This window comes from Sapajus apella, unplaced genomic scaffold (assembly GCF_009761245.1).
Source record: "Sapajus apella isolate SASKATOON/1434 unplaced genomic scaffold, GSC_monkey_1.0 scaffold172, whole genome shotgun sequence".
In the NCBI taxonomy this organism is placed as follows: Eukaryota; Metazoa; Chordata; class Mammalia; order Primates; family Cebidae; genus Sapajus; species Sapajus apella.
Genome location: NW_022437112.1, coordinates 1013016 through 1028312, shown reverse-complemented (window position 1 = coordinate 1028312; position 15297 = coordinate 1013016). Strand labels below are relative to the sequence as shown.

General features: G+C 44.9%; 1 protein-coding gene across 3 annotated transcripts in view; it reads left to right on the top strand.

Moving 5' to 3' along the window:
- The window catches only part of XG (Xg glycoprotein (Xg blood group)), a 43438-nt gene extending 28934 nt beyond the window's left edge, over positions 1 to 14504 (top strand). For 2 of the 3 annotated variants that reach the window (XM_032267761.1, XM_032267762.1), the window contains 3 exons: positions 6226 to 6261; positions 9259 to 9375; positions 12962 to 14504. In XM_032267761.1, the coding sequence (XP_032123652.1) occupies positions 6226 to 6261; positions 9259 to 9375; positions 12962 to 12978 (170 nt within the window). In that variant the 3' untranslated portion in view covers positions 12979 to 14504. The remainder of the gene's footprint in view (positions 1 to 6225; positions 6262 to 9258; positions 9376 to 12961) is intronic. The other variant, XM_032267760.1, reaches the window with a different exon arrangement.
- The last annotated feature ends 793 nt before the right edge of the window (positions 14505 to 15297 follow it).

The window sequence follows — 15297 nt, the reverse complement described above, 5'->3', positions numbered from 1 at the left end:
AAAAAAAAAAAAAAAAAAAAAAAAGAAAATGGGGAGGCGGGTTTGTGCGACCCAGTTCCCAGCCTGACTTTTCACTTTGCTTAAATGGGTTCAGAATCACAAAATTCAATTTCCTTTCACAATGCGTACTCCATGTTTAGCTCCCACTTGTAAAAGAGAACACATGGTAGTTGGTTTTCTGTTCCTGCATTAGTTTGCTTAGGAGAATGGCCTCCAGCTCGATCTGTGTGCTGCAGAGGACATGATATTGTTCTTTTTTATGGCTGTGTAATATTCCACAATGTATATGGGCCACATTTTCCATATCTAGTCTACCACTGATGAGAACCTAGGTTGATTCCATGTCTTTGCCATTTGAGTTTGTTATTTGCAGTACTTTGCAGGAAGAATGTGGGCTCAGAGCATGGCCCAAAATAGGTGATGTTGGTAAAGCAGGTTTAACAGGCAGCCAGGCGATGGATGAGAGGGAGACAGGAAGAGGCCTGGCTAGCAAGGGGGTCCTTGTTATGCAGGTGAAGCTTCCCAGGTACCAGTGCTCAGAGACAATCCAAGTAAATGTTTCTTTTCAGACCTGTAAAGGTGTCAGAGTCAGGTATGACGTCCGCATAGTTCGTGGGGAAGGCTGGGCTCCCCACCCTAATCTTATTATGCAAATGAGCTTTCCAGTTGATTGCTTCCACCTTGTACACGTGGCTGACAAAGAGGAGGGACGATGGAGTCACCATCTTGAACGTGTCTGCTGGCGTTCACCTGCGCACGCTCCCAGCTGGCTTGTCTGTGTCTGCAGCTCAACTTTATATGCTGCTTTTTGTTAGAAAATGATTTGGGGTTGCTTTTTATTAAAAAGAAAAGCCTTACTGATAACTCCCATACCCGTGCTATGTGCCTAAGTAATTAAGTAATTCCTTCTTAACTCCTATATCAACTGGAGTTCTTGCTTTTTTTTCTTTAAACAGGGTCTCATTTTGTTGCCCAGGGTGGCCTGCAGTGGTGAAATCATAGCTCAGTACAGACTCAACCTCGTGGGCTCAAGTGATCCTCCTGCCTCAGCCTCCTGTGTAGCTGGGACCACAGGTGTGTGCCACCACACCTGGCTACTGTTTTAAAGTTTTTTGTAGAGATGGGGTCTTGCTATGTCGCCCAGGCTGATTTTCAACTCCTGGCCTCAAGTACTCCTCCCACCTCAGCCTCCCAAAGAGCTGGGATTACATGAGCCACTGCACCTAAGCAAGACTGGAGTTTTATTACTCAGAGCAGTCTCCCCAAAAATTTGGACACTGGGCTTTTAAAGTATAATTTGGCCGGTAGGAGACCCGGGAGTAGGGAATGCTGATTGGCTGGTTAGAGATGGAATCAGAGGATGGAAGGGGGTTCTCCTTGCTGCCTTCTGTTCCTCTGTGGGATGGAGGAACTGCCTAAGCCACATTACCAGTCTGGGCAGTGCTGGCTGCTTCGTGTGAATGCAGGGTTTACCACGTACCTCAACTTCAACCTTGGGTTTTACGATAGTGATGCTATCCCCCAAAGAGGTTTGGAATCTCGTGGCCTCTGCTTGCATGACCCCTAACCCATTACCTTGCCCCCTGCCTAGACAGAGCTGATTTATCAAGACAGAGGAATTGCAATGGAGAAAGAGTAATTCCCGCAGAGCCAGCTGTGCCGGACACAGGAGTTTCATTATTACTCAAATCAGTCTCCCCAGGCATTCAGGGACCAGAGTTTTTAAAGATAATTTGGTGGGTAGGGGCTTGGGAAGTGGGGAGTGCTGATTGGTCAGGTTGGAGATGGAGTCACAGGGGGTTGAAGTGAGGTTTTCTTGCTGTTTTCTGTTCCTGGGTGGGATGGCAGAACTGGTGGGGTCAGCATATCCATCCAGTGCAGGGGCTGCAAAATATCTCAAGCACTGGACTTAGGTTTTACAATAGTGACGTTATCCCCAGGAGCAATTTGGAGGGGTTCAGACTCTTGGAGCCAGAGGCTGCATGACCCCTAAACCGTAATTTCTTTCTTTCTTTCTTTTCTTTTTTTTTTTTTTTTTTAAAAGAGGGTGGCCCTCTGTCCCCCACCCGGGGGTCAAGTACGTGGACTCAGCCCACTACATCCTCTGCCTCCTGGGTTCAAACAATTCTCCTGCCTCAGCCTCCCAAGTAACTGGGACTACAGGCGTACGCCATCACGCCCAGCTAATTTTTGTATTTTTATTAGAAACCATACTGGTCAGGCTGGTCTCGAGCTCCTGACCTCAGGCAAGCCATCCGCCTCGGCCTCCCAAAGTGCTAGATTACAGGCCTACCACGCCCAGCACTAAAGCATGATTTCTCATCGTGTAGCTAATTTGTTAGTTCTATAAAGGTAGACTGGCCCCAGGCAAGGAGGAGGGTTTTCAGGAAAAGGCTGTTACCAGTTTTGTTTCAGAGTCAAACCATGAACTGAATTTCCTCCTAAAGTGAGTTCGGCCTATGCCCAGGAATGAACAAGGACAGCTTAAGGGTTACAAGCAACATGGAGTCGGTCAGGTCTAACCTCTTTCACTGTCATCATTGCCTCAGTTACGATTTTTACAAAGGTGGTTTCGCCATGTTGCCCAGGCTGGTCTTGAACTGGGCTCAAGCAGTCCTCCCACCTCGGCCTCCCTAAGTGCTGGAATTACAGGCCTGCACCACCACGTCTGGCCCACCTTGGAGGGTGTTATATGAAGCCTAGGAATGAGCCTTCTGTGGAAATCCTCTGTCAGGAGCTGTTCAGGACGTGCTCTTTTGTTCTCTGGCATACCCATGAATTAGAAAGAAGTGACTCATCAAGCGGTTCTCCTGAGAGCCCTGATCATTTCCTGTATTCCTGTGAAGTTAGTCTCAGGAGGTCTGCGCTGTGCCATTTTTGGGGAGACCATTATCTGTCTCCAGAATGGATCAAAGCGTACCGGTCAGGGTGCTGCTCTATCCCTGGGGCAAAACTGCAGGGAAATATCCCTGTGCTCCTTGGCAGGGCCAGGGCCCTGTGGAAGCACAGCCAGGTTGGGGGCGTGATGCTCGTTTTCAAGGACGCCTGTGCTTCTCTTTCCGCCCGGACGCCTGCTCTCCAGCCCCCACAGAGCGAGGCTGTGAGTCAGCGCTGGGATCAGCATGAGCAGGACGTGCCTGCTGGGATGCAAGCCGCCGCCAGGGGATGAGTCACCCAGCTTCTCCCCAGAGGCCTGTTCCCGCCTCATCTGGAGCACTGAGGGGTGCGAGCTGACCTTGGCTGGCCTCCCTCCAGAGAGTGGCGAGAACATGTTTCACTCGCAGTTTTTAAACGCTAATGGGCAGCTTTCTCTCATACCCACTGTTTTAGTCTGCTAAGGCTACCATAGTCAAGTACTATGATCAGGAGTGCTGAAACCAAAGGGGCATCATCTCCCACCGTCCCGGAGGCTGGGGGTCTGAGATGCAGGCGTGGGCAGGGCTGGCGAGGCCTCGCTCCTGGGCTTGGAGACACCGTCTCCTCCCCCTGTCCGCACAGGGTCGTCCTCGGTGTGTGTGTGTGTCCTCACCTCCTCTTCTCATAAGGACTATTGTCCTTTGGAGCAGGGCCCACCCTAGTGACCTCATTTCACTTTAATCACCTCTTTAAAGACCTTGTCTTCAAACACAGTCACAGTCCTGATCCCCTGGGGGTTAGGACTCACTCGACCTGTGAATTTGGAGGGGGATACAGTTCAGCCCATAGAACCCACTATCCGTATAAGTCATTCCACTTCAAAATCAGCACAAAGCATTTTTTAAAAAATCTCAAATCTGTATTTTAAAAATCGCTTTTAACACATTAAAAAAATAAAGAAGAACTTTTTTGTTATTGTTTTTTCTGAGACAAGCTCTCACGCTGTAGCCCAGCCTGGAGTGCAGGGGCGTGACCATAAATCATTGCACCCTCTGCCTCCTGGGCTTGAACAATCCTTCTGCCTCAGCCTCCCCAGTGGCTGAGACTGCAGGTGCACACCACCACATCCAGCTAATTTTTTGTGTGTCTAGTAGGAACGGGGTCTTGCTGTGTTCCTCAGGCCGGACTCCAGCTGAGCTCAAGTGGTCTTATAGCCGTGGCCTCCCAAAGTGGTAGCATTACAGGTGTGAGCCACCACACCCAACCGGGAGAAACTCTTTTTTTTTGGCGGAGTTTTACTCTTGTTGCCCAGACTGGAGTGCCGTGGCGCGATCTCGGCTTACTGCAACCTCTGCCTCTTGGGTTCAAGCGATTCGCCTGTCTCAGCCTCCCGAGTAGCTGGGATTACAGGCGCCCACCACCATGCTCGGCTAATTTTCGGTATTTTTAGTAGAGATGGGGCTCCACCATGTTGGCCAAGCTGGTCTCGAACTCCTGACCTCAGGTGATCCAACCGCCTTGGCCTCCCAAAGTGCTGGGATTATAGGCATGAGCCACAGCACCCAGCGAGAAACTCTTTTTTTAATGGGCTTTGATTACTATTTATGGCCTCCATTTTCACCCTATTGTCCTTTTTTAAGCAACATTTGCTGGCTTTTTTTCTTTTTGATGTCCAAGAAAACACATTTGCCCATCTATGTGAGGCCTCCAGGGATGTCCGTCTAATGCACCTTCAGCAGATGTACATCTACTGTTCACCTCGTGAACAGTAAGCAGGGGTGAGACGACACCTGTCCTCCTCCCCTGGCCCTGGGAGAGCCTTTCAAAGCATCTTGCTCAGGTTTGCTGACCTGTTTGCTTCTGTGAGATCATGTAGACTTTCCGGCAATATCTTGCATTTCATGGTCTCTTTTCTATCCTGAAGAAAGAGTGAGCTGTAGACTCAACTCTCTTTATGGAAATACTGATGGTAAAGGACTTATGTCTTACAGAATGTGTGAGGCAAAGCTGTCCATTGTGAATAACTAATACACTGTCTGGGTGCTGATGGGAAGCTGGTGCTTTTATCCAGTGCACAACAGCCAACTGGCCATCCGGGTCTCTAGCTTGCATTTTCCTTTGGCATCCCTGCTGGGGGAGATGCGCATGCCATGAAGACTTAGTTTCTTGAAAGGAACCATGGCCCACTTCCAGGTGTTATTGGGTGCATGCATGTGCACGTGTGTGTATGTATGCATGTGTGTTTGCACACAGGTATGTGTGTGTATGGTGTATGCATGAACGTACACGTGTGCATGTGGATTTTGTAATCATGTACATAAATGCATGTGGATAACAAGTGCACGTGTGGAAGTGTCTGTGCACACACGCAGATTGAGTGCATGCATGTTTGTGTAAGTGGAGTTTGCATATGTGCATATTTGTGCTTGGGTCGCATATGTATTGCATGTTTCCCATGTGTGTCCATTCACATGCATACATTTAGGGGTGTGCAAGCACACATATGCATCTGGATGTGTGCTACCACATGTGCACGTGGGTACTGCATGAATATATCATATGCATCTGTGCATGTGGACTGTACATATACATGCATATGTCCAGGTATGCACATACACATGGATGTGTTTATGTGTGTGTGCATATTTGTGTGAGCATGCATGTGTTTATGTGTTTCTGCATACAGGTGCACACATAGGGATGTGCATATGCACACAATGTGTACAAGTGTGTTTAGGTAAATTGTGCTTTATATGTGCTTGTGTTGCCTGTGTGTGTGTATGCATATGTGTGTTTGTGCGTATGTGTGGGCATGTGCATGTGTGTGAATGTGTGCATTGAACGCACGTGTGCTTCTGTGTTGCATTTGCTTTTACGTGTTGCACACGTGTGTAGATGCATGTGTGTGTATGCATATGTATATGTGTGCTTGCCTGCCTTTTGTTGCACAAGGTTGTTACATGCTACATGTGTGTATGCATGTGCACACACATTTGTGCATGTCAGTGTGTGTTGCACGTGCATATGTGTGTATGAATGGCATGTGTGTGTGCATGTGCGTCCGTGAGGTTGTCTGCCCGCATGTGTTTTGCATACGCGTGTACGTAGACTCCCCAGCCCTGAAATGAAAGCTGCACCTCCCTCTCCCTGGTATCATCTCCATTCCACTAATGACTATTAGGCATGGCATGCACATTCACATTCCTCCGCCTCATGCTGCTTGGCCGTCCCCCTCCCCCGACAAGACTGTAAATTCCCTGAAAACAGGGATCTGTGTGCTGTCATAGTCGCATCCTCAACAGTGCCTAGCAATAGAAGGCACTCCATAAGCTCTGCTGAATAAACACGAGTGTCCTTTTCTGTTTACAGGTGGAGACTACCACGTGGGGCATGACTCCTCAGAAGGTAACTGATTGACTCACCTGGTCCCAACCTTTAAGAAGTGCACAGACTCCTAAATCAATGCCTCCCAATCCCACTGCTTCCATGGAGCACTCACACTTTCTATGTATGTAAAGCAGCGTCTGAACAAAAGTGTCTGACCATTTTTGTCCAGAGGCTCCAAACGACCGATCTGAGTTCAGACAAAGGAGGCGCAAGCATTGGTTTTTCACTGTGGAAGATGCCTCTTTGCTCTCAGAGCAAGGCTGCGGTTTCTCCCAGTACCACCATGACTCCCCTTTCTTTCACCAGCGCTAACTTGAAACCCAAGAACGACAGGAGAAAGGAAGTTATGAACTCTGCTCAAAGAAGTCCTCAGAGTGCACTGTCAGCCCCGCCGCAGGTCAGAGGAGGGAGGACTTTAAGTGCAGAGGCTGACTTTGTGTCCTGTGCGGCTGGGAGAACAGGCTCCTCATTCCCTAAGTCCGGCTCTTAGAGATTTGGGCTGACACCTGCTTGAGTTTAAGCTGAGTTGAGAGTAAACGCACTCAACCCCAAGGCTCTTGTGAGTTTTCAGTTATGGGGGAGGAGAAAGTGATTGAAGGTGACCTCTCCATTTCAATGCAGAGTACCAGTATCAATATTTTTGGGGTATGCTGGCATCCTTAGAAAAATTTATTGATTCTCCTTTTTCCCTCTGTGGTGTAAAGTGAGGTCCAGAGATGGAAAGGGCAAGGCAAATGAACAAGTGATTGCAGTCAAGTCTGATGAATAATTTTCTGGAACATATGGGATCCTGTAGCAAGGCGGAAGGGTTACTCCTAGACTGGGTTAGGTGACGGAGGTAGGGCTTCCTAGACAGAACAATATCCAAGCCAATGCCCAAAATATGGGTGGGAGGTGCCCAGGAGCAGAGTGAGGTGTCAGGGAAGATAGTGTGCTAGGTAGAGCTGGATACACACTTGGGAACACCAGAAATTGTGTAGCCAGGGTGTGGAATGCAACGGGAGCCGGGGAAGGACGCCATGGTGACTGGGGAAGATGACCGGGTTAGCAGAAGTGGATTCTGCACTTCATAGAACCTTCATGGGAAAGAGTCTGCCCCTGTTGATGTGTGGGTGAAGAATGGACCTGAGGAGGCTCACTAAGGCCCAGGGAGACCCCCTTTCAGACCAATTCAGTACTCCCTGGAAATGACAACAGGCTGAATTAAAGCCCAGGCAAGGGAGGCGAAGAGAAGCGGTCAGCTTGGATGACCACTTGGTAATGACAAGTGATTGTACTTGATCGATTTGTAAGAGACGGCAAAGAGGAAAAGGCGTGTATCAGTCAGTCATGCTATGCTACAAAAGACCCAACACTCAGTGGCGGGAAATGTTTATGATTAGGTGAGCCAGCAATCTGGGCTAAAACCAGTCTAGTGCCCCTTCTGGTCTCTTCTGAACGCCCTCTCTTGTCTGCAGTCAGCTGTAGGTGTGGCCAGCGCTTTGATGATGTTTCCTGGGTCTTCTTAATGTATCTGGGGCCTTAGGTGGAATGGCTCATCTCAGCTTCCTGTGGGTTCTGACATCCCTCCAGGAAGCCAGGCCAGGTTTCATCACATGGTGACCAGGCAGGGTACCAACAGCTGGGTTTAGAGCCATCACATCTTCACTTCTGTGGCATTCTGTTGGCTAAAGCCTGGATTCTCAGAATAAATATGCGGTCCTCCTCTGGATGGGGAACGCTGTGAAGTCGTATTGTGGAGTGTGTGCACGCAGGGAGGGGAAGGATACAGGGCTATCTCTCGCAGGAGGCAGGATGCGGCAGGTTCTTGTGTTCAGTGACAATACTCTTTCCCCCAGCTTGACAGCCTCGTTCATGGAGCAGCCTTGTGTCCCTCAGCTGTCATGCCACACATCGGCCCAGGTGTTCAACCCAGTCTGAAGAAAGGCATGCATGGAAAGGGTGGCTATTTCAAATGGAAACAGTGATTTCTTCCTTTTTTACCCTTTGGAAGTGTCAATTTTTGTCACATCAAGGTTGTTCTTGTTCTTTGTGCAGGAGTACCAAAGCTCTGGGGTAATTTGCCATCGAGGCATTGAAGATGCATATGTCTGGTGTGTGCTTAGGTCTAGAGTTCCAGCATGCCTTTGAAAGCGGGTTTATCTGGCAGTTTTTAATTGAATAATATTTTTGCATCAGTAAACATTCTACATCTAAAAGGACACAAAATAGTTTTGACACATGCCTATCACCCCAGCTACTCAGGAGGTGGAGGCACAGGATCACTTGAGCCCAGGAGTTCAAGACCAGCTTAGGCAGCATGGTGAGACCCCATCTCTAAAAAAATAAAGAAATCAGGCCTGTAATCCCAGCACTTTGGGAGGCTGAGGCGGTGAATCACTTGAGATCAGGAGTTTGAGACCAGCCTGGCCAACATGGTGAAACCCTGTCTCTACTAAAAATACAAAAATTAGCCAGGTGCGGTGGCTCACATCTGTAGTCCCAGCTACTCAGGAGGCTGAGGCAAGAAAATTGCTTGAGCCCAGGAGGCAGAGGTTGTAGGGAGCCAAGACTATGCCACTATGTTCCAGAATAAGTGACAGCCTGGGACTCTGTCTCAAAATAAGAACACTAACAAATAAATACAGCAAATTAATAAAAATGCACACACAAATTGAATTCAACAAACAAAAATGCCAAGTGCCTCCTCTGTGCAAATCCTGGTCTTGGATGTCTTCAGTGGTAAAATGTGGTTGACAAGCTTGGCTCTTTGTGAAAACAGAATTACTTTCTAAGTTGTTTTTTTTTTCTCTTTTGTTTATTTTTTAAAATTAACTTTCTCTTTTTTTCTGTGGACACAAGGATGGGAAGAGATATGATGGAGAAGTTATTAGATCGATGCAAAAGTTATTGCAATTTTTGCTATTGCTTTCAACGGCAAAAACCACAATAACTTCTGCACCAACCTAATATTGAAGCAGTATTCCTGCCTGCAGTGTTTTTCTCAATGAGCTTGCATTTTCTCCACTCCTGCAGGCAATATGGTAGCAAAAATCGTGTCTCCCATTGTATCCGTGGTGGTGGTGACACTGCTGGGAGCAGCAGCCAGTTATTTCAAACTAAACAGTAGGAGAAATTGTTTCAGGACCCATGGTAAGTTTTGCTCTAAACGTTGTTTTCCTTGTTATTAAGCCTGATTTTTTAAAAAAATTACTTTCTGATGTCTGTCACTAGTAAGGTTATTTCTGGTTAAGTTCAATATACATAACTTGACTAATAATGTGGTTTTAAAAAATTTATTTTCAGTTTTTTTGAGATGGAGTTTCACTTTGTTGCCCAGGCTGGAGTGCAGTGGCACAATCTCAGCTCACTGCAACCTCCACGTTCCAGGTTCAAGAGATTCTCCTGCCTCAGCCTCCCAAAGAGCTGGGACTATAGGTGTGTGTCACCACGCCTGGCTAATTTTTGTATTTTTAGTAGAGAGGGGGTTCCACCATGTTGGCCAGGCTCTTATTGAACTCTTGACCTCAAGTAATCTGCCCTCCCCGGCCTCCCAAAGTGCTGGGATTACGGGCATGAGCCACCGTGCCCGGCCGGCAATTGGGTTTCATGGTCATGTGTGAGCTGTACCTTCCTCTAAACCTTGTTACAATGACATTGGCACATTATCTGTCTCATGTAAAATAGGGGGAGAAAAAAAGGAAAGAAAAAGAACCAACAAAAAAGAAGTTTATAAGCATGACGGTTGATTTAACTAGACAAATACAGTTCCGTTTTGTTTTGTATTCAGTGAAACTTTCATCACAGGTGAGTCAGGAAATATCAGGAAAAATATCTGGGTTGAATATGAATGTTTTGCACAGACCCCACCCACAAAGAAAAATACAGAACACTAAATTATAAGCCTGTCTGTGGAATTCCGAAGCTGTGCTCAGACCATCGGGGAAAGAACGATCTGCTGTGGTTTCCTGGTTCAATGTTGGCTCCACACTCCTGGGTCTGAAGAATCACTTCGGACTCGAGAGCAGAGAATACCATAAAGCAATCTCGGAAACAACAGTCAGAGGAGGTAGAGGGATGCGTTATAGCCAAAAGAGTGACTCAAATCTTTAACTGAGGGTCTCTGCAGGTTTGGTTTAAACCTTACGCCACCCACATCAGAATCTGTCTGGAGTTTGCCCAGGGCCCTGTAACTCATACCTTCTTTGTGTTCCGGAAGGAAACTAGAAAGGGAAGTTCATTCCTAAGATGGTTTCTTTAGAATGTGCGTTTGGCTTCAAAAAATCCTAAAACCTTCCCATGCGCTCCCTCTGCTGGTGAATGGGCAAAACCTTCCCATGCCCTCCCTCTGCTGGTGAATGGGCAGTATCAACCATTAGCTAATGAACCTCCGTTTGGAGTGAGCCTCCGTCTACATTACACCCTGTCCTGAAATTTTGAGAGTAAACTGAGTTTCTGAAAAACAGCCTTATTTCCCTGGCAACCTGAGAGCAGATTCTTGGGTTCAGTGACAACACTCTTTCACCTGACATGGCAGCCATCATTAACGAGACACCACATGTTAATTTCAGTAGCATCTGTGGCAGTGATTCCTAAGCCTTTGTTAATCAAGGGCTGAAACTGAGTGAGCAGAGAGAGGTACCCATCTCCACAAGCACAAAATGTCCCCACAGGGGCCAGGGTTCATCCACAAACTCAATAATCAAGACAAATATATTTTAGTGCAGTGTTTTAAAAGAAAAATCAAATCTTCAAACTACAGCCTGCAGGCCAGCTGCCTGTTAATGTAAATAAAGCTTTATTGGAACGGGGCCAGTTGAGTTTCTGAAACAGGTGTAGTTTTGAAAATGTGGACCATGCCTGCCCCATTTATCTGAGGTGGAAGCACGTTTTTGCTAAAGAGATGTAATGCCTTGAAGCTCTTTCATGCCTTTTGGCTACCTGGTAAGTATTTTGTCTGATTTCTCCGTTGTACGTCAATGTTACCTTTACCAAGTATTTCCAAGCACCAAGTTTAACTTCCCCTCGCTTAAAGAGATCAAAACGGAGGAGGATGCAGACAGAGTGAGATGATGTTAGGGGAATCTCTTCAAGGTGAGCAGTGACTTTTAGGTGGATCCAGGGCCTGTATCACCTCACTGGCTATAAAACCTTTATACTATGTAGGAAATATGTGTATGGCAGCACTATGTATGGGTTTGGTACCAAATGGGGCTTAGGGATCTGCAAACTTCGCTCCAGTGGTACCCAGCTGTCCATCTTTCCTTAGTTGAGTCATTAATTTTCTCTCTCCTAGAGGATGATGTGCATGGTATACTAACCATCTCCATGGTGATGTAGTGCAGTGCACAGCCTGCGGAACTGTATCCATGCTGAGGCCATACACTGAGGCCTGCACAGTTTCTAGAGAAAGGGTTGTAGTAATGGAGCTACATAGATGGCAGCAGATGTCTGTCACTTGATGTGGACTTTTAAGAGTCATACTTTGGACCGGGCGTGGTGTGTCATGCCTATAATCCCAGCACTTTGGGAGGCCGAGGCGAGTGGATCATGAGGTCAAGAGATCGAGACCATCCTAGCCAACATGGTGAAAGCCCTTCTCTACTTAAAATACAAAAATTAGCTGGGCGTGGTGGCGAGTGCCTGTAGTCCCAGCTACTCGGGAGGCTGAGGCAGGAGAATTGCTTGAACCTGGGAGGCGGAGGTTACGGTGAGCCGAGATCGCGCCATTGCACTCCAGCCTGGGTAACAAGAGCGAAACTCCGTCTCAAAAAAAAAAAAAAAAAAAAAATCATACTTTGCTTTTATTTTGTAAAGTGGAGCAAATAACAATACCACTTCCGAAGTTATAAAGACCAGTGAGGCCATATTCAAAAAAAGAAGTTTCTACAAAGACTAGTTTTAACCAAAAAGAAAGTTATGCAGTTCATTTAAGATCATCAAAATCCTTAACAAAACAATGTTTTGAAAACTAATATTTGTTTGCAGATATGATTTTAACAGTTTTAAAATACTTTTAATTTTTCCAGGTTTGCTAATGTATAGTTGAGAGATAAACATTGTATATATTTAAGATGTACAACTTCATTTCTGCATCATTTATTTCTGTTCTAATCTATTTCCTTCTGCTGAATCTAAAGCAAGTCTCATGTAGACAGCACATAGTTGGCTCTTGGTTTTCTTTTTTTTAAAGAGATTTTTCATTGTTCTAGCTTTCTTAAGGTGTAATAGACAAACAGTGTATATATTTAAGATGTACAACTTCATATCTGCTTTTTTTTTTTTTTTTTTTGAGACAGAACCTTGCTCTGTTGCCCAGGCTGTAGTGCAGTGTCACAGTGTCATAGTCTCGGCTCACTGCGACCTCCACCTCCCAAGTTCAAGCAATTCTCTTGCCTCAGCCTCCTAAGTAGCTGGGATTACAGGCACGTGCCACCACACTGAGCTAATTTTTGTGTTTTTAGTAGAGACGGGGTTTCACCATCTTGGCCAGGCTGGTCTCAAACTCCTGACCTCATGATGTACCCACCACGGCCTCCCAAAGTGCTGGGATTACAGGCATGAGCTATGGTGCCTGGCCCATTTCTGCTTCATTTCTTTCTGTTCTAATCTACTTCCCTCTTCTAAATCTAGAGCACGTCTTCTGTAACAGCATATAGTTGGATCTTGGTTTTCTTTTTCTTTTTTTAATAGACTTTTTTGTCCCCACGATGACATTTGTTTCCAATCTTCCTTTCAGAACCAGAAAATGTCTGAAGATGTTAAGATCCCCTGATTACTTTGAGAAAAGCTCAACCAAAACAAGAACCCTGTTTATCACTGTTATAGAAATTTCCTTTTATTCTTGACACAATTTGATGAGCTAAAGTGTGTTTTCTTCTGTGTGAAGTACGTGAGCTGCCTCACTAAGAATTCCCAACTCATTGGATGTGATGTGGTTATAAAGATAAGTTGGGCAGCTAGACCCTGCATTGTAAAAAAAAAAAAAAAAAAATTGCTTTCTCTGTTGGTTTGTCATTCATTCACACAGAGAGACTGTGGCTCTCTGTTCTGAAAACTTCAGGTACTTCATGGTGCAGTAACACACACATGATTAACCATGGTGATGTGACAAAGCAGTAAGCAGTAGGGAGGGAATGTTATCAGCTTCTGGGAGGTGAAGAATACTGTTGAGGTTCCAAGGATGCTGGACCTATGCTGAATTCTTCAGTGATGTCAAAAATCATTGAGCATTCGTTATTGCTAATGAAGTGGGTATGAATTATTTCTGATACCCACAAGCAAGGTTTGAACCTCCTTTCAGCTCTGATGTATCTGCACATAAAGCTATTATTACCTGAGAAAGTAAGTCTGCATTTTGAAATGTTCAGTGCAAAACGACTTATGTTAAAACCATCTGGGGGAAATCCTGGGATACTTTTTCCCGGGAAATCATATAGTTTTGATGTGTTTTGGCACATAGGAGACAGAAATGGCGATTATCAGAAGTATTTTCAGTCTTTGAAATTCTGTAAGTACTAGTTCCTAAGGCAACAACATTGCTTTCCTTGCTTTAAACTTTTTCAATTCACCAGAGTAGGAAGTCTTAAATCCTTAGGCATTCAAGAAGTATGCTAGCTATTTGCTTCTCTTTTAGAAACACTTGTGGGCAGAGGGAAAAGGATGGTTCGGGCCTATTTGTATAGCTTGATTAAACTAAGGTTAATGTTCATAACACATTTAGATTTTGCCCTAAATATCAGAACCAAAGATTAAGACATTCATGTACAGTCTGGAGTGTACATACAGGACCCATAAAAATTTCCAGTGTTCATGCTTTGTGCTCATCATTGTGAATTGGGGTCTTCAAAGAGAGAAGGTTGAAAGTGAAAACCACTTGAAAGAGCTCCCCAATTTGTAAAATACCTTCAACTAATAATTCACATTAGGTAACTCAGAGCTGTGTGTCTCAAATTGTGGATTCATGTGTAACTTGTGCAATTTGAAGATAGCACATATTTCCTATTTCAGTATTCGCTCCTGCAACACTTTTTAATTCTTGTAGAAGTTCTCTTGTAGAAATGGTGACGTCTGATGCTTAGTTACTATTTTCTCTATAAGAATTTCAACATGAGCTTAATTAAATTCTTGTGAAAAAGTCTTTGTGTTTTTAGTTACATACACACACACATACCTACTTAAATGGAATCTAAACATTTTTAGCTTTTAATCCATTCCATTTTCTAAACTGTCATAAACCATTTTTAATCATTTTAAATAAAGGTAAGAGAAAAAATACTGGATTTGATTGTTGCATAGTTTTTTCTATATTTCACAAATAAATTTTATGAAACAGCTGTAGAAGTGGCCCCAAAATTATGAACCTTCATAGCTGTGGATAATATGCAACAAATCTCTTAAAGCTCCAGATAGATTATGAACATATGAAATACACAGCATTACCTAATAATAAGATAAAACTCACCTGGGTGGCAAGGGTAATGTTCAACCCACTTAAAATGAAAATGTTTGAATAATGATTGCTTGGGGGAACCTCTCTTTGTGGGGTCATGAAGACCACCTTTAGGGTATTCTTTTCATGCTGAGAAGGTGATAATTGAACAGATGAGAAAAGCCTTAATAAAATGCCATGTCCTTGATTGTACAGTTGATCCTTGAACACAGGGCTGAACTGAATAGGTCCACCTATACGTGAATTTTCTTCTGGCTCTGCCATTGCTGAGGCAGCAGGACCAACCCTCAGTCTCCTCAGTGTGAAGATGATAAGGATGAAGACCTTTGTGGTGATCCACTTCCGCTTAATAAAAAATACATTCATTCAGTTTATCGTCCTTATTACTTTCTTCATAACTTTTTATTTCCTAATTAGTCATGGCTTCTCTTCATTCCAGCACAAAGATATTTATCCATTTACCATAAGATGCAGTCAAGTCCCCACAAAGAGGAGGCAAGTGTGGCTTTTGAAACAGTTGAAAATCTATGTACAACTTTTGACTCTCCAAAAACTGTCAACTTATTATTAAAATAAAATAAGCTAGAGGAAAGAAAATGTTTTTAATGTTTTCTACACAGACT